Source organism: Eimeria tenella, genomic scaffold, assembly GCF_000499545.2.
Source record: "Eimeria tenella Houghton genomic scaffold, Eth_scaff9, whole genome shotgun sequence".
NCBI lineage: Eukaryota > Apicomplexa > Conoidasida > Eucoccidiorida > Eimeriidae > Eimeria > Eimeria tenella.
In genome coordinates, this window is record NW_013543465.1 from 332,256 (window position 1) to 348,445 (window position 16,190).

General features: G+C 54.2%; 4 protein-coding genes across 4 annotated transcripts; 2 read left to right on the plus strand and 2 right to left on the minus strand.

Moving 5' to 3' along the window:
• Positions 1–2,087: 2,087 nt before the first annotated feature.
• On the minus strand, positions 2,088–2,811 carry ETH_00008760 (caltractin, putative; the record flags this gene model as incomplete). The annotated part of the gene is made up of 2 exons (XM_013378564.1): positions 2,088–2,315; positions 2,527–2,811. The coding sequence occupies 2 exons, from the start codon at positions 2,809–2,811 to the stop codon at positions 2,088–2,090; spliced, it is 513 nt and encodes a 170-aa protein (XP_013234018.1).
• Positions 2,812–3,734: 923 nt separating this feature from the next.
• Positions 3,735–4,491, plus strand: ETH_00008765 (postsynaptic protein CRIPT, putative; the record flags this gene model as incomplete). Its single annotated transcript, XM_013378565.1, has 4 exons — positions 3,735–3,795; positions 3,962–4,019; positions 4,217–4,291; positions 4,413–4,491. The coding sequence occupies 4 exons, from the start codon at positions 3,735–3,737 to the stop codon at positions 4,489–4,491; spliced, it is 273 nt and encodes a 90-aa protein (XP_013234019.1).
• Positions 4,492–6,245: 1,754 nt separating this feature from the next.
• On the plus strand, positions 6,246–11,461 carry ETH_00008770 (leucine zipper-like transcriptional regulator, putative; the record flags this gene model as incomplete). Its single annotated transcript, XM_013378566.1, has 13 exons — positions 6,246–6,665; positions 6,876–7,002; positions 7,201–7,347; positions 7,525–7,582; positions 7,853–8,030; positions 8,222–8,280; positions 8,444–8,925; positions 9,316–9,465; positions 9,658–9,790; positions 9,990–10,083; positions 10,317–10,412; positions 10,835–10,990; positions 11,264–11,461. 13 exons carry the CDS (start codon positions 6,246–6,248, stop codon positions 11,459–11,461), a joined length of 2,298 nt encoding a protein of 765 aa, XP_013234020.1.
• A 2,711-nt stretch (positions 11,462–14,172) lies between these two features.
• ETH_00008775 (sarcoma antigen NY-SAR-97, putative) lies at positions 14,173–15,929 on the minus strand (the record flags this gene model as incomplete). The annotated part of the gene is made up of 5 exons (XM_013378567.1): positions 14,173–14,254; positions 14,743–14,801; positions 15,182–15,277; positions 15,512–15,613; positions 15,762–15,929. The coding sequence occupies 5 exons, from the start codon at positions 15,927–15,929 to the stop codon at positions 14,173–14,175; spliced, it is 507 nt and encodes a 168-aa protein (XP_013234021.1).
• Between the last annotated feature and the right edge of the window lie 261 nt (positions 15,930–16,190).

Sequence of the window (16,190 nt, forward strand, 5' to 3'; positions counted from 1 at the left end):
TGAAAAGGCCAAAGCCCAGACGCCAAACCCTAAACCCTAAACCCTGAACACGCCAAATCTAAACCCTAGACACGCCAAACCCTAAACCCTAAACGCTAATTGTGCAGCTGACAACGCGTCAGTTGCCCAGCTGGCCCCGAGAAAGGCACGCAGTCCCTGAAGCCAAACCCTAAACCCTAAACCCTAAACCCTTGTTTGGTGTGCGCCTCGCAGCCTTCACCGCCACCCCTTCCTCCAGTGTGGGGGGCTGCGCTCCCCCGCGCTAAACCCTAAACCCTAAACCCTAATCCTAGGGCTTGCCAAATCCTTGCCAGCTCCGGCTGCTTCACCAGTTCTCAAACCCTAAACCCTAGGGTTTAGGGTTTGAGAATTGGCGGCTTCACTCTAGGGTTTAGGGCCTAGACTTTTAGGGGTGTAAAGCTTGCTTGCTTCGGATTCCTCGAAACCCTAAACCCTAAACCCCAAACCCTAAACGTGCTCTGCATAGTCCTTAGAATTTAGGGTTTAGGGGCTAGCCGTCTCAACCCACAATACCTGCAGGGGCTGGCTAGCTGACTGGCTAGCTAGCCAGCTAGCTAGCTAGCTAGCTAGCTATCTAGCCAATTTGCTGGCTAGTCAGCTAGCTAGCTATGCTATAAATGAGGCTACGTTCCAAATAGCTGACCAGCGGAATGGCTAGCTAGCTAGCCAGCCAGCTAGCTAGCTATCTAGCTAGCCAGCTAGCTAGCTAGCCAGCCATTCCGCTGACTGGCTAGCTACGCAGCCATATCTATTATTTAGTAGGCCCAGGCCCAGCGCAACTGTGATGCCGACTTCTGGCCTGCTGGCTAGCTAGCTAGCTAGCCAGCTAGCTAACCAGCTAGCTAGCTAGCTGGCTAGCTACCTGTAAAGATGACTTTCCCTAAGTAGCTAGCTAGCCGGGAAGCAGCCACCGCCGGAACTGACAAAATACAAATGGCTGTAGAAACGAGAAAAACCAATCTGCTGCTGCTGCTGCAGCTGCTCCCCGCTGCAGCTGTTGCTGCTGCAGTTGCTGCTGCGGCCTGCAGCTGCTGCTGCAGCGGTTGCTGCTGCTGCGGCCTGCAGCAGCCGCTGCAGCGGCTGCTGCTGCTGCGGCCTGCAGCAGCTGCTGCAGCGGTCGCTGCTGCTGCAGTCTGCAGAAGCCGCTGCTGCTGCTGCTGCGGCCCGCAGCGGCAGCTCCTGCTGCTGTTGCTGCTGCTGCAGTCTGAAGCAGCCGCTGCCGGAAAGAATCCAGAACAGCAGCAGCAGCAGCAGCTGTTGCTGCTGCTGGAAGCATTGCAGCAGCACCACCTGCTCTCTCCCCCTGCAGCAGCAGCTGCTGCCTCTGCAGCACCTTGAAGCTAAACCCTAAACACTCTTCAGGCCGCAAGGCGGCGGCCCCAGTTCGTCAAGCCCGTGTAAACCCTAAGTTAGGGTTTAGCACAGGGGCCACCTAAAGCCCACGCAGGCGCTGTAAACCCTAAACCCTAAACCCTCATTGCATCTCCTTGGGCGGGTCGGGAAGGCCGCCGCGACTTTTCTCGCAAGCGGGCAGAAGCCCTGTTTCCCGAACCCTATCCCTTCGCATCAAACCCTAAACCCTGATTTAGGGTTTAGGGGAAATGGCTGTGATCGCAGTCACATACGCGACGTCGCCATCGGAGTTTGGTTCCGCGTGCACCCTCCGAAAACAAGAAGCCCTCGGATCTGGGGCCAAACCCTGAATTAGGGTTTGGAAACCCTAATTGAGGGCTTCGGGCAATGCCGGAAGGCTTAATTAAGGAGGAGTTCGCGCATCAGTGCCGCGTCTGTCGCGGGAGCCCCCGAGGCGCGCGTTTGGCGCAAACCGTAATTGAGGGCGTTTGGGCAAACCCTAATTTAGGGTTTGGGGGAAGGTCTTTTTGGTCATGATGGCGTAGAAGTCCTCGAAGGAAATCTCTCCGCCTCCGTTGGAGTCCGCCCTTTCCACAACGCGCAAACCCCAACTGCGGGCGTTTGGGCAAACCCTAATCTAGGGTTTGGACAAACCCTAATTTAGGGTTTGAGCAAACCCTAATTCAGGGTTTGCGCAAACCCTAAAATAGGGTTTAGGGGAAGGCCTTTTTGGTCATGATGGCGTAGAAGTCCTCGAAGGAAATCTCTCCGTCTCCGTTGGAGTCCGCTCTTTCCAGCATTTCCCGCAACTCCTCTTCACTCAAACCCTCGCCAAGTTCTCTCGCCACTCTTTTCAAGTTCTTGAGAGTTATGGACCCCGTCTTGTCGTCGTCGAACAAGTTGAAGATCTTCTGAATCCCCTCGCGACTCTCCTTGTCGCCCTGCGCGCAAACCACGATTTAGGGTTTAGGGTTTAGGGTTTGCGGCTTAGGGTTTAGGCTTTGCGGTTTAGGGTTTAGGGTTTGCGGTTCAGGGTTTGGGCAGCCTCAGGGTTTAGGGCTCAGCGAGGAGCGCTTGCTGCACACAGGCTTCAGAAGCCGCGTGCGGAGCCCGCTCCTCCCCAGGGTTTAGGGTTTAGGGTTTAGGGTTTACGAGTTTGGCGGTGATGGCGTCGAGGAACTCCTCGAAGTCGACGGGGCCCCCCCCGTCTCTGTCGAGCTCCGCTATCATCTGAAACACCGAAGGGTTTTTGGACTCAAACCCTAGGGTTTGCATGGCGGCTTTGAGTTCTTTAGGGTCTACAGTTCCGCTGCCGTCAGTGTCGAAGAGAGAAAAAGCCTCGCGGACTTCTTCTATTTCATCTGCAGTCAGTCCGGGCCTTTCGACCCGCCTGCGGGGCCCCTGGGGGGCCCCCCCGAGGCCTCCTGCGCGCTGCATGGCGAGGGTTTAGGGTTTAGGGTTTGGGCTTTGGGGTTTGGACTTTCGGGGTTGCGGGGCCGCACGCCGCGGGAAGCGGCAATGATCTCGCAGATGCAAGGGCGGTTCACAGTGCACGGAATAAAAGATTTAATTTAAACCCTAAACCCTAAACCCTAAACCCTAAACCCTCGAATCCGGCGCGCGCTTACACCGCAACCCGCGAGCCGGTCGGCCGCCGCTACCTGCGCACTTGGGGTGTACAGCCACCTCGATCGCACAATCTCGAGCTGATCAACAAATGCCAATTTCATTTCATTTCATTTCTTTTCTTTTCTTTTATTTAAAACACAAAAAGCGACACTTTTCAAACTCGAAGTCGCGCCAGACGCGCGGCCGCCCGCCGCACGCGCACCAGCCCAGAACCGGGGCCCTGCGCAGCAGCAGCAGCAGCAGCAGCAGCAGCAGCTGCTGCTGCTGCTGCTGCTGCTTATCTTTAAACAACTTTACTCTTTTTGATTCGCTTTTCTCAAAACCCTCGTCTTAAAAGCAATTCTTTTCCTCCAGTAGACTCGCACGCGCGAGCCGCCGCCAGGGGGGCCCTAAGCTGCCTTCCTCTGCAGTGTTCGGCTCCGCGGACGAGGGTTTAAGGTTTAAGGTTTAGGGTTTAGGGTTTTTCGCAGCAGCCGACGTCTCAGGCCCTCTCGACAGCTTCGGAAGCCTTAACAGCAAACCTGGAAAAACCCCAGCCCCAAACCCTAAACCCTGCTTCCTCTCCGCCTCGAGGGTTTACGGTTTAGGGTTTAGGGTTTAAGAGCCGCACCTGCGGCGCTTTGCGCTGCGCTTCTCGTCCGCCTCTTGTGGAGTTCTCAGTCGAGGGACGCTGTCTCTTTGGCGGCTGAGGGTTTAGGGTTTAGGGTTTAGGGTTTTAGTCATCGTAAGAAATGCCCTGCGATAAGTGTGAAGCCAAGTTCACAAAGCTCGTGACGCCCGACGTCAAAGAAGGTAGGGTTTAGGGTGTAGGGATTAGGGTTTAGGGTTTAGTTCTTTGGGCTTTCAAGAGGTGGTGCTAGGCAATGCATGGGTGTCTTTGGACAGGGCTTCACACGGTTTAGGGATTAGGGTTTAGGGTTTAGGGTTTAGGGTTTAGGGTTTGCTGCGTGCAATTCAGGGTCAAAGCGCATAGTGGGCGTCAATAAACTCATTGAAAAAGCGACGAAAAAGGACAAGTCAGCGATATAGGATTAGGATTTGGGGATTAGGGTTTAGGGTTTAGGGTTTAGGGTTTCGCAGCTGCATCCGAGGGTTCACGGTTTGGGGCTTAGGGTCACGAGTAGGGGTTTCATTCCAACCTTGCTTTCTGCTGCTTCACCAGCAACTACGCTTTAGGGTTTAGGGTTTAGGGTTTAGGGTTTGTTGTTTTCAGGTTGGTGATTGTGGGGTCTAAGTGCAAAATCTGCAAGACCGCGCTGCACATGAAGGGAAAGTACTGCGCTCCGTGGTAGGTTAGGGTTCAGGGTTTAGGGTTTAGGGTTTAGGGTTTGGGGCGTTTGCTGTGTTACTCTAGGGTTTAGGGTTTAGGGTTTAGGGTTTAGGGTTAAGGGTTTAGGGTTTGTCTGCAGCGCCCACGTAAACGGCCGCTGCTGGATGTGCGGCAAGCGGATTGTAGATGTGAGCAAACACAACATGAGCCTCGTCTAAACCCTAAACCCTTGTCCAAATCTTAAACCCTCGTCCAAACCCTAAACCCTCGTCCAAACCCGAGTCGTGACGGTTTGTCAGGGGCGTTGACTGTTGTCTATAGTCGGCGCTTTTCTGTAAACCCGAAGCCCTTTTGAAATCTCTAAACCCTTTTGTTGCTTTCCCAAACCCTTGTTTGTGTTTTTAAACCCTTGTCTTGACCCAAAACCCTCAACTCGGGCTTTGAAAACGAGGAACTCCCTCAACTCCAGTTGGCAAATTTTCCTGAAACGGCGCAAGGCTCTCAGGGCGTAGGGTTTACGACCGAGGGTTTAGGGTTTAGGGTTTGGGGTTTTGGTTTCGGTCCTCAAGGGCCTGTAGCCTAGAGTTCAAGGTTCAAGCACACAAGTGCTTGAGTCTAGGGTTTAGGGTTTAGGGTTTAGGGTTTAGAGTCATAAAGCCCGTGGCTATTGACCTTTTGAATGCGGAGCCAGCCTGCTCAAACCCTAAACCCTCAGCTGTCCGGCTCACAGTGCCCGAGGGTTTAGGGTTTAGGGTGCACACATGAGGTAATGGCTAGCCACAGAGCCGTGCAAAGGATTTAGGGCTTAGGGTTTAGGGTTTAGGGTTTAGGGTTCACACCCGGGGTAGTGGCTGGCCAAAAGGCCGTGCACCGGGTTTAGGGTTTAGGGTGCGGCTTAGGGTTTAGGGTTCAGGGTTTAGGGTTAGAGTTTGGGATTTGGAACTTAAGGCTATGCTTTAGGGTTGAGGGTTTAGCTCTAGGGTTTAGGGTTTGGGGTTTAAAGCCTACCCCACAGCTCTATGTGGGGTTATTGGCCTGCAAAGTAGGCCACCCCACGGAGGGGGTTTAGGGTTTAGGGTTTAGGTTTTAGGGTTACTAAACCTCCCGAGTGCCTGTGTTTGGCTGAGTTCCCTTTAACAGCTTTCCTAAACCCTAGCTCCTCAGGAGTGAAAACCCTTAAAGTCCTGAACCCTCGCTAAACCCTTGGTGGTTTGTTGTTTCTGAGGGTTTGCAAGCAGAAGAGTTAGGGTTTAGGGTTTGGGGTTTAGGGTTCAGTGCTTTAGGGTTTTGCGTTGTGTAAATAGCTGTTTTTCGGGTTTCCGCACTGGGATTCAGGTTGTAGGGTTTAGGGTTTCGGGTTTGCGGTAAACCCTAACTGCTGCCAGGCTGCCAAAGCCCCCGAGGTGGACCGTTGGCGCGCGACAGCCTAAACCCTAAACCCTAAACCCTCGCTTTCGTTTTTAAGAAGTTGCACTGAGACAAAACGTTTGGAGCAAATAGGCCGAAGTGAAGAGGGCTAGGGTTTAGGGTTTAGGGTTTAGGGTTTAGGGTTTAGGGTTTAAAGCTGGGGTTAGACGGGGGACCAGGGGGGCCGGCGTAGTCTGCGTTCGGCATCTTCCGTCAGCGTCGCTGTTGGATTCCGCGGCTTAAACCCTAAATGCTAAACCCTAAACCCTAAACCCTAAACCCTAAGCCCTAGAGAAGGCCTCAAGGGCTGCAGAGTGACTGCAGCAGCAACACTGCCCACTGGTGCTGCCGGTGCAGCAGCAGCAGCAGCGGCAGCAGCAGCAGCAACAGCAGCAAAACGCATCGCAGCGGGAGAAACAAAGGCAATAGCTTCAGCAGCAACGAGAGCTGTTGCATGTCTGACAGTGGTAACTTGTGCAGCAGCAGCAGGAGCAGCAGCAGCAGGAGCAGCAGCAGCAGGAGCAGCAGCAGCAGTGGCGCCGTCCCACCAGCCCCCTTGTACAGAATGCACGGGCGAGACGGTCAGCAGCAGCAGCAGCAGCTGCAACAGGAGCAGCAGCAGCTGCAACAGCAGCGCCTCCAGCAGCAGGAGGAGCAGCGGCACTCGAAGCAGCAGCAGCAGCAGCAGCGGCCGGGGTGTGTCCTTCCGCAGCAAAGTTCAGCCTCATACAGACAACGTGAAGATAGGCAGCAGCAAGACTGGCAGCAGCAGCGGCAGCAGCAGCAGCAGCACAGGCAGCTGTCGGCGCCGCAGCACGAGCAGCTGCTACAGCTCCAGCAACAGCAGCAGCAGCAGCAACAGCAGCAGATGCAGCAGCAGCAGCAACAGCAGCACCAGGGAACCGATGCAGCAGCAGGAGGGCCCTCAACCAAAACTCGCCCCTCGCAATCTGCTACATACAGCAGGGGCTGGGAAGTCATAGAGGTAAGCATCGAACTAGGGTTTAGGGTTTAGGGTTTAGGGTTTAGGGTTTCAGTATGTTGTGGCATGCGGCCTTCTCGTGTGACCTACTGTCTGCGAACTGCTGCTGCTGCTGCTGCACTGTGTGTTGGCCCAGCAGCAGCTGCTGCCCGCACGTCCCGCGTTCTTTTCCTGCTGCAGCCATCGCTGCTGCTGCTGCTGCTGCTGCTGCAGGTTTTGGGCAATTTGATCCCTGAGCGCCGCAGCGGCGCAGCCTCTTGTGTCTATAAGAACTGTTTGTTCGTTTTTGGGGGTTACGGGGGTTTGTCTCGCCTGGGGAACCTGTTCAAGTTTGATTTCAGTAAACCCTAAACCCTAGACCCTAAACCCTAAGCGCTGGGCCTGCAGGCGTCGGCCCGCCTCAACTGACAGAGAGCTAGCGTGCTTCGCAGTTTGGAGCTTCGGGTTTGTGGGCGGCAGCAGCAGGGTTTAGGGTTGGGGAGTACGGGCTCGGGCCTAGGATTTAGGGTTTAGGGTTTAGGGTTTAGGGTTTGCGCAGGCACGTCTCGCTGGCGCGAGATCAAAGCCCCCGGCTGCCCCAGCCCCCGCGAAAGCAACGGCGCTGTTGTCTTAGGCTCGAAGATGTTTATTTTTGGAGGTTATTCGGGGACTCACTGGCTGAACGACTTGCACGCTTTTGATCTCGGTAAACCCTAATTTGGGGTTTAGGGTTTGCGGCGAACGCTGCGGGTTGGGGGCCCGGCGGCTGCGCTGCGCGCACATGCGGCGCCCCGCTGCCTCGAACCCCTAGGGTTTGGGGCTCAGTGTTGAGGGGCTAGGGCTTAGGGTTTAGGGCTTAGGGTTTAGGGTTTGAGATCTGCAGAGAAGGAAGAATGGACCGAGGTCCCGCACTGGGGCATGAAGCCTTCTCCCAGATTCGGGTAAGCCCTAAACACTAAACCCTAAACCCTAAACCCTAACCGGTAGCTGGACTTGGATTTATGGAGGGTTCGTTCGTCGAGTCAAGGGCTGCAGCACCGCCTGCAATCGCCTAGGGTTTAGGGTTTAGGGTTAAGGGTTTTCTCGAAAGTAAACCCCAAACCCTTGACCCCAACGCCGCGCAAGCTGGGTGGGGCGCTGCACCCTCCTGGCAGCAGCGCCAAGCTCCTAGGGTTTAGGGTTTAGGGTTTAGGGTTTAGGGTTTGTTGCAGGTACGTGGCAGCTGCGAATTCTCTGAAACCCTCGATTTTGCTGTTCGGGGGCTACGACGGCAGCAACTGGTTAAATGACTTAAATGAATTTAATCCCCAAACCCTAATGTGGAGTCCCATAAGCCAGCGAGGGCTTATACCCTCGGGGCGCAGCTGCCCGGCCTCCGCCATGCACGAGGTAAACCCCAAACCCTAAACCCTAAACCCTAGTTTGGGGTTCCGCGCCGTGCCCTACACCCTCACAAGCACCGCCAGGGGCCGCAGGTTGCAGGAACGCTCCACGCAGCAAACCCCCAACTCCGGAGTGCTAGCGGTGGAAACACTAGTTAGGGTTTAGGGTTTAGGGTTTAGGGTTTGGTGCGGATGCAGCAAGGACTGTACCTCTTTGGTGGCTACAACGGCGTGGAGCGATTGAGCGACCTTTTTAGGTTAGCTGCAAACCCTAAACCCTAAACCCTCGGCCCTAAACCCTAAGCCTTCGTTGATTCTGCAGACAAAGCAAGACCCACTCCCTGCCGCGTGTGCCCCTACGCCCCAAACTAAGGTTTAGGGTTTAGGGTTTAGGGTTTAGGGTTTAGGGTTTGCATGCAGATTTGATTTGATAACCGAAGTATGGACTGTTATTACAACGTTCAGTGGGCCCCCCAGGGGGGCCCCCCAGCCCGGCCAGTTTTGCTGCTGGGGGCCCCCCACTGCTGCTAGCGGCGCTAGCGAAGCAGACGCAGCAGCAGCAGCAGCAACTGCTGCTGCTGCTGCTCCTTCGGTGGCAGTGCAGCCGCTGCAGCAGAGACGCAGCGCCGGCCCCAGCAGCAGCAGCAGCAGCAGCGGGGGTTGCTGCTACTGCAGCAACAACGGCGGATGCGGCGGCGGCGGTCGCCCGTACACAGCGTACAGCAGCAGCAGCAACAGCAACAGCAGCAGCAGCAGCAGCAGCAGCAGCAGCAGCAGCAAGAACACTGGGGGCCCTGCTGCTCGCTACTTTCATGCTGCTTGCGCCAAAGACGGAAAGCTTTTCGCCTTTGGGGGATATTCAGGACACGAGAGGCTGAACGACTTTTATGAACTCGACCTCGGTAAACCCTAAACCCTAAACCCTAAACTGTAAACCCTAGCGGGCCAGGTGAAGGCTGTACCCCAGCAGTGACTTCAGGCCCCCTTAGGTTTCACCAACGCGCACAAACCCTAAACCATCAGTCTGAATTCTTGAGGTAGCAAGCTTCAAACCTCTCCGCTTGCCAGGAACCCATCAGGGTTTAGAGTTTAGTGTTTAGGGTTTAGGGTTTAGGGTTGAAGGCTGAAGGTTTCGCGTCTGCCTCTCGACTATGTTTCTTGCATTTCTCCACTGTGCGAGTGGGAACTCAGTAGCCTGGACAGAAGTCCCCCCTTCAGGGTTTAGGGCGCAGGGTTTAGGGCGTAGGGTTTAGCGCCTAGGGTTTAGGGTTTAGGGTTTAGGGTTTGCGCAGAAACGTACGAGTGGCGCTACATCGACGGCGGGCGGCTGCTGCCTTCGGGCCGCAGCTCAATGGTGGGGGTTATTTTTAAAAACAGTTTTGTGGTGTTTGGGGGTTACGACGGGAGGGAGGTTTTGAGCGACTTCTACAGGTTTCCCTTGGGTAAACCCTAAACCCTAAACCCCAAACCCTAGGTGCCAAACCCTCGGGCCGCGCGCCGCGCCCGCGGCCGCCCCCCAGCGCGCCAAACCCTAAACCCTCGCGGGGCGGGGCCCGCGCAGCAGAAGGGCTCTGGGCGTCCGAGGCCCAAACCCTAAACCCTAACCCTAGACCCTAAATCGTTGTTTGCTGCAGACCCTCTCTCCCCACCCCCCTCGACGCTCCTCAGCAACCTGCTGTCTCTTCAAGGCCCAACTCCTCTTTCCGATGCGGCCTTTTTGGTTGAAGGCAAAATCATGCGCTCGTCCAGAGCCCTACTTGCATGCAGGTAATCCCTAAACCCTAAACCCTAAACCCTAAGTTCCTTGTTCTCAGCCGCTAGCCGCCGAAGCAGTAGTTATGTGAAAGCCGCTGCGGGCGGGGTTTGGGGTCTGTGCATGTCTCTTGTGGGGGTTTTCGCGAGGGGGCTTAGGGTTTAGGGTTTAGGTTTCAGGGTTCAGGGTTTAGGGTTTGGGGTTTGTCTGCAGGTCAGAACACTTTCGCGCTTTGTTCTTTGGAGGGCTGAAAGAGGCCAACGACAGAGAAAACAAACCCATACCCATTGAGGGCATTCGGCACGAAGTGAGAGCTCGGCAGTCAGGGTTTAGGGTTTAGGGTTTAGGGTTTAGGGTTTAGGGTTCTGGGTCTAGGACCTAGGGTTTAGGGTTCAGGGTTGAGGGCATGTTGAGTTCTCGTTTCGACGACCAGTAGCTTCACTGTTCAGGTAGTAGGGCTGAAGACCGAGGGTTTAGGGTTGAGGCTGTGGGGTGGAGGGTTTAGGGTTTAGGGTTTAGGGATTGGGGTTTGGGGTTTAGGTATTTGCGGCCCTGCTCGATTACCTCCACACGGATTTTCTCCCCGCTGGTCTCTCTTGGCCTGTCTTGGTGGAGCTGATGGTAGCAGCAGAACGAGTGGGTGTTGCTGCTGCTTTTGCTGCTGCTGCTGCTACTTCCGCTGCTGCGCTAGCTGCTGCAGTTGCTGCTGCTGCTGCCTTTGCTGCTGCATTTGCCGTTGCTGCTGCTGCTACTGCTTGTCTTAGTGCTGTTGTTGCGACTGCGGACTGGTTTCCGAAGTGACTTCGCGGCAGCTTTCTTAGTTGCTCCTGCTGCTCCTGCTGCTGCTCCTGCTGCTGCTCCTGCTGGTACTGCTATTGCTGCTGCTGCTTCTGCCGCTGCGTCAGCAAAGTCGCACTGCTGTTGTTGTTGCGCGAAACGCTAAACCCCCGAAAGCGTTGCGTGCGCAGTGCTGGCGGCGCGTGTCGCCGCCTCGCGGGTTTAGGGTTTATGGATTAGGGTTTTAGGGTCTAGGGTTTAGGGTTTAGGGTTTGCTGCAGGTTTGCGTCGAACGCCTGAAGCTGCTTTGCATCAAAAGACTTCGAGCAGCAATGTGCATTCAGTCGGCGGTGCAGCTTCTTTCAGCAGCAGACCAGTTGAGCATATTTGAGCTCAAGGAACTTTCTCTCGACTTCTTGGCCCTGCACGACGAAGAGGTGAGGGTTTAGGGTTTAGGGTTTAGGGTTTAGGGCTTGCGGGTTGGGCGCGCGGCGGGCCGCCGGGGTGGCGGGTGGCCTGGGCGCGATTGGGCGTCGAGAGGCGGAGAGGCAGAGCCGAGGGTTTAGCGCTGGGGTTTAAAGTTTAGGGTTTAGGGTTTAGGGTGTAAAATTTGGGGTTTACGGTTTGCAAGGGTTTGTGGCTGTCACAGATCCGCCTAAACCCTGAAGTGCTGAGGCCGCTCACTAAGGAGCTGCTGCTGCAGCTGCTAGGTCACCGTTGCCGCTGACGCGGCCGTGGGGTGTACGTACACCCCAGTGGTGCTGCTGCAGCAGCAGCAGCAAGAGAAACGGGAGCGACAGCAGCAGGAGCAGCAGCAGCAGCGGCAGCGGCAGCAGGAACGGGAGCAGCAGCAGCAGCAGCCACAACCGCAACAGAAGCAGCAGCAGCAGCAGCAACGGCAGCGCTAGCTGCTGCAGCAGCAGGCAGGGGGCGCAGCTGCAGCGGCGGTAGCAGCAGCGGGTTGCTGCTGCTGCTGCTGGCTTTTATTTCGTGCTGCTGCGGATCTGTGTACAGTGTCTGTACAGCTGCGTGTCATTGTCTTGTTTGGAAAAGCTTGCATGCATGCATTTGCTCTCAGATATATATATATGCCTATGTATAGGAAGTGTTGCAAAGTATATAAATACCTAAATATAAATAAATATATATAAATATAAATATATATATTTATATTGATGTATAAAGAAAGCCCAAATAAGTGCAACTCGGCGTGATGCGCATAATATGAAGAGTTCACAAATGCGCAAAAATACAAAAAGTATTCCAAAATAAAAATAAAAAGAAATGTAAATGTAAATGTAAATATAAATATATATATATGTATCTATATATGTATATATATATATCGAGGAGTTGAAGAAAAGGCACTTGTGGTTGAAATTTGTTTTTCGGAAAAGCTGCTGCAGCAGCAGCAGTGTCGGTACAGCTGCGCATGCATGCACTCCGCAGAGCAGGAAAAGTGGAGAAGTTTGCGGAAGCTCCCAGGAAATGGAAATACAAATATAAATAAAGGGAAAAGAACAAATTAGTTGAAATAAAAGAACAAAAGAGGGAAACAGAGGAGGAATATGAAGGTTTGTTTGCATGCGTTCGCCGAAGAAGGCGCTCCGCCGTGACTTCGAAAACGGCGGAGAGTTTGCGTTTGTTTGGAAGCTCGAGTTGAGAAGTTTGTGTTTCTTTCGAAATTAATTTCGAAAATAATCCAAAGAGTGCGCTTTTAAGTCCTTAGCAGCCCTAAATGATGAAAAATGGTTCGACCTCTCGCGCGCGAGACGGCCGGTGGATCAGGTGGAGTTGCGGCTCCAGGCCGGGGTGTACGTACACCCCAGCAGCGCGCCCGGCGGATCAGGTGGAGCTGCAGCTCCAGGCCGAGGTGTGTGTACACCCCAGCGCCGCCACGGAGCGCCCGCCGGCTGTCTGTACACCGCAGAAGCCAATACGTTCATGTGGAAGTGTGCCTCCACGTAATGTATTCTGCAGTGGGTGTGGGGTGTACGTACACCCCGTGGGGTGTACGTACACCCCGTTCGTGTCACGGCAGCAGGTCTCGTGCCCAGAGCTCCCAGGTGTACAGACACCTGCGGACTCGCCGCGCGCGCGACTCGCCGCGCGCGCCTCCCGCGCTTTCTGTCGCACTTTTATAGTTCCAAAGAAATGCATTTCTTCGGGGAATGCAAAGCTGTTGCAATGCATGCGCAAGTTCATGCATGCAAAGCCCCAACTCGCGCCTCCTGGCCGCCAAGTTGCACTTCGCTGCTGCACTGGCAAGTGGCCACAGACGCGCATGCACTGGTGCATGCAGCAGCACCGGTGGCTGGCTGCTTTGCTGCAGCTGTACAGACACCGGAAGGGCTGCGAGCGCCCAAGTTTTGTCTCTTGTCCCCCAGCTCCGACGCGCGCAGCAGCAGCGCAGCAGCAGCAGCAGCAGCAGCGGCAGCGCCGCTCGCAGCGGCAGCGGACGCAGCGGCACACCCAGCAGCAGCAGCAGCAGCAGCAGCAGCAGCAGCAGGTACCTGACTCCTCGCCGGGTGTACGTACAGCTGCCTCGCCAGCGGCGGACTCTCCAGGCTGCAGCAACCGCAGCTCGCAACGGCTGGCGAGGACTCTCCGTGTGTTTCGCCAGCTAGCTAGCTAGCCAGCCAGCTAGCTAGCCCAACAGCTAGCTGGCAGCAGGCCTGGCTAGCTGTCTGAAAGCCGCACGGCTGGCTAGCCACTTCAGAGCCAGCCAGACAGCTAGCTGCCCCTTGGGCGCGCAAGTCTCCTGCCTGCGTGGCTACCTCCCTGGCCGCGGCCCCAGCTAGCTAGCCAGCTAGCCAGCTAGCTAGCTAGCTAGCTAGCTAGCTAGCTGAGACCCCAGTAATGTGGGGTAGCTCAATGTGTGGAACAAATCCACCCCTCAATGTACAGCGGCCGACCGAGGGCTTCAACGGCGCGGGGTGTACGTACACCTCGCGCAGCAGAACTTGGTTTTCGTCATCCGCCAAACCCTTACCACTAAACCCTGTTTTAGGGTTTAGGAACGGGTTCGGCAGCCCTGAACAAGGTTACCTTTACTCTATCGTTTAAAACAGCAGCGAGGCTCCAGGGTTTAGGGTTCAGGGTTACAGCTCACAACATAGCTGCTTCCCAACCAGCTAACTAGCTGGTCTTCCCGCCTGGCTAGCTAGCTAGCCATTTTTAGCTCGCTGGCCAAACAGCTAGCCACCCACATTGTCAACTGGCCAGCTGGCTAGCCAGCTAGCTGGCTAGCCAGCTAGCTGGCTAGCTAGCTAGCTAGCGGTTCCGCGGGCTGAGCAGCCGCGTGGCTAGCTGGTAGCGAAGCTGGCAGGCAGCTAGCTGGCTAGCCGGTGCCTGGCCGTCTCTCTAGCTAGCTAGCTGGATGGGCTGCTGGCTGGCGTGCTCATCTAGCTAGCTAGCTAGCTAGCCAGCTCGCCAGCTAGCTTGATAGCAAGGCGATGTAGCTAGCTATCGAGGCAGCTAGCTAGTAAAGTGGCTAGCTAGCGAGATAGCTAGCCAGCTAGCTAGCTAGCTTGCTAGCTAGCGAGGTAGCTGGCTAGCTAGCTAGCGAGGTAGCTAGCTAGCTAGCTAGCTAGGTGGGCGGCAACTGTAGTCGGCCTGGTTACATCTGGATGTATTCTATTTTGCGTTTAATTGGCAGCTGAGGAGTTGACGCCCACATCGCAAACCCTAAACCCTCAACCCTGAAACCCTAAACCCTAAACCCTAAACTTTACGTCTGGCGTGTTCTGTGGCAAGGGGTTTAGGGTTTAGGGTTTAGGACAAGGACTAAGGGTTTGAGGGTTTGTACTCTGAGAACTAGAGAATTTGTCCCTGATATCCATTTGCAGCTTCCTGCTTCTGAGTTTACTGCAGCACAAACAGCAGGTCTTCAAGATTCGCGGCTAAGGGTTTAGGGTTTAGGGTTTAGGGTTTAGGGTTTAGGGTTTAGGGTTTAGGGTTTAGGGTTTGGATACTTTGGGTTCGCGCCTCGGGGTTTATATTATAGGCTTTGTTTCAACTTTCGCAGTGATGTGCGTTGCTGAATAATATAAATAAAAGTAAGCCTTCATTCTAAATTCATTTTCATTTAATTTACTCAATTTAATTTATTTTCATTTATTTACTTTTTTATTTATTATAATTTAATTTAATTTCTACTTTTCCAGTTTTCAGCTTTTTACCTGCGTACGGCAAAGGGAGGTTTAAATGGTGTTGAGGAGAATCCACCACCAGCCGGTCTTCCAGCGTCTGCACAAACCCTAAACCCTAAACCCTAAACCCTAAACCCTAAACCCTGAACGCTACACCCTAGATGTGAAGGCTATGTCGTGTTCAGGCAGGGCTACTAGGGTTTGTCTGGGGCCCAGGGCTGAGGGTTTAGGGCCTAGGGTTTAGCGCCTAGGGTTTAGGGCCTAGGGTTTAGGGTCTACGGTTTAGGGTGTAGGGTTTTCTAGGGTTTAGGGTTTGCCTCCAGGGATATCTGAGAATATGCAGCTCCCGGCAAAAACACCTGAGGAGCAGCGCAAACCCTAGACCCAAACCCTAAACCCCAGGTCCTCCGCCCTGAAAACCTGAAACGCAGCAAGGGTTTAAGGTTTAGGGTTTAGCGTTTAGGGTTTAGGGTTTACTTTAACCAGCAGGGTTTCACACTGGTCTGTCGTAGGGTCTTTGTCGCTCAGCCCCAGATAGACATCTTCCGCGCCAACTTTTTGAGAGAATAAAACCTGCAAACCCTCGAGGGTTTAGGGTTTAGATCCTACGGTTTAGGATTTAGATCTTGGGGATAAAGGTTTAGGTTCTAGAGTTTGGGGTTTCGCACTGTTGCTAAAGGGTTAAGAAAATGTCTGGGGGTTTAGAAAACCCTTGTAGGGTTAAGCTAAACCTCTAGGGCAATTAGTGCCAGGGGCGCGGCGAGGGTTTGGTTTCTTAGGGTTTAGGGTTTAGGGTTTAGGGTTTACTTCATATCTGGGCTCCGTCCTATTGTCTCTCAGCTGCTTGAAGGTGGCCCCTTGAACGAGGTCTTTTTCTTTCCAAATATCAAACTCTTCCTTTTGGCCTACCTGCAAAATTCTAAACCCTAAACCCTAAACCCTAAACCCTAAAGCTTGTGCAGTGTGCACGGTTTAGGTTTAGCTGAGTCGCTGCCGCTGAACTTTCCCCACTGGTTCTAAACCCTAAACCCTAAGCCCTTTCCAGGCAGCAGCTAACCTTCGCCTTCACTTTAACATTGGGTTTTGCTTTGCTTTTGTACTTCTCTGTTGGCGGCGACGGTTTAGGGTTTAGGGTTTGGGGCCCCCCGAGGTGACCTTGCTTCGCGGTGTCTGGACAGAACAGATCTGCCAGTGCCTGGATGTCGCTGACTCCAAAAGAGCCCATTTTGACTTCTTTTCAACCCCTCTAAACCCTAAACCCTAAACCCTAAACCCTAAACCCTAGGCTGCCCCGCGCGAGATTGAAAGCAGGTCACCCCAGCAAACCTTCACGATTTGAAACCCTGATCTCAGAACGCGAGTCCTTCCTTCTTCTTTAAAAACATAAAAATAAATTAAAATGAAAATAATTAATTAAATGAATTAAATTAATTATTTTTTTCAACTCAAGAAGCCTCAGATGCGACTGAGACCAGCACCACCCCTA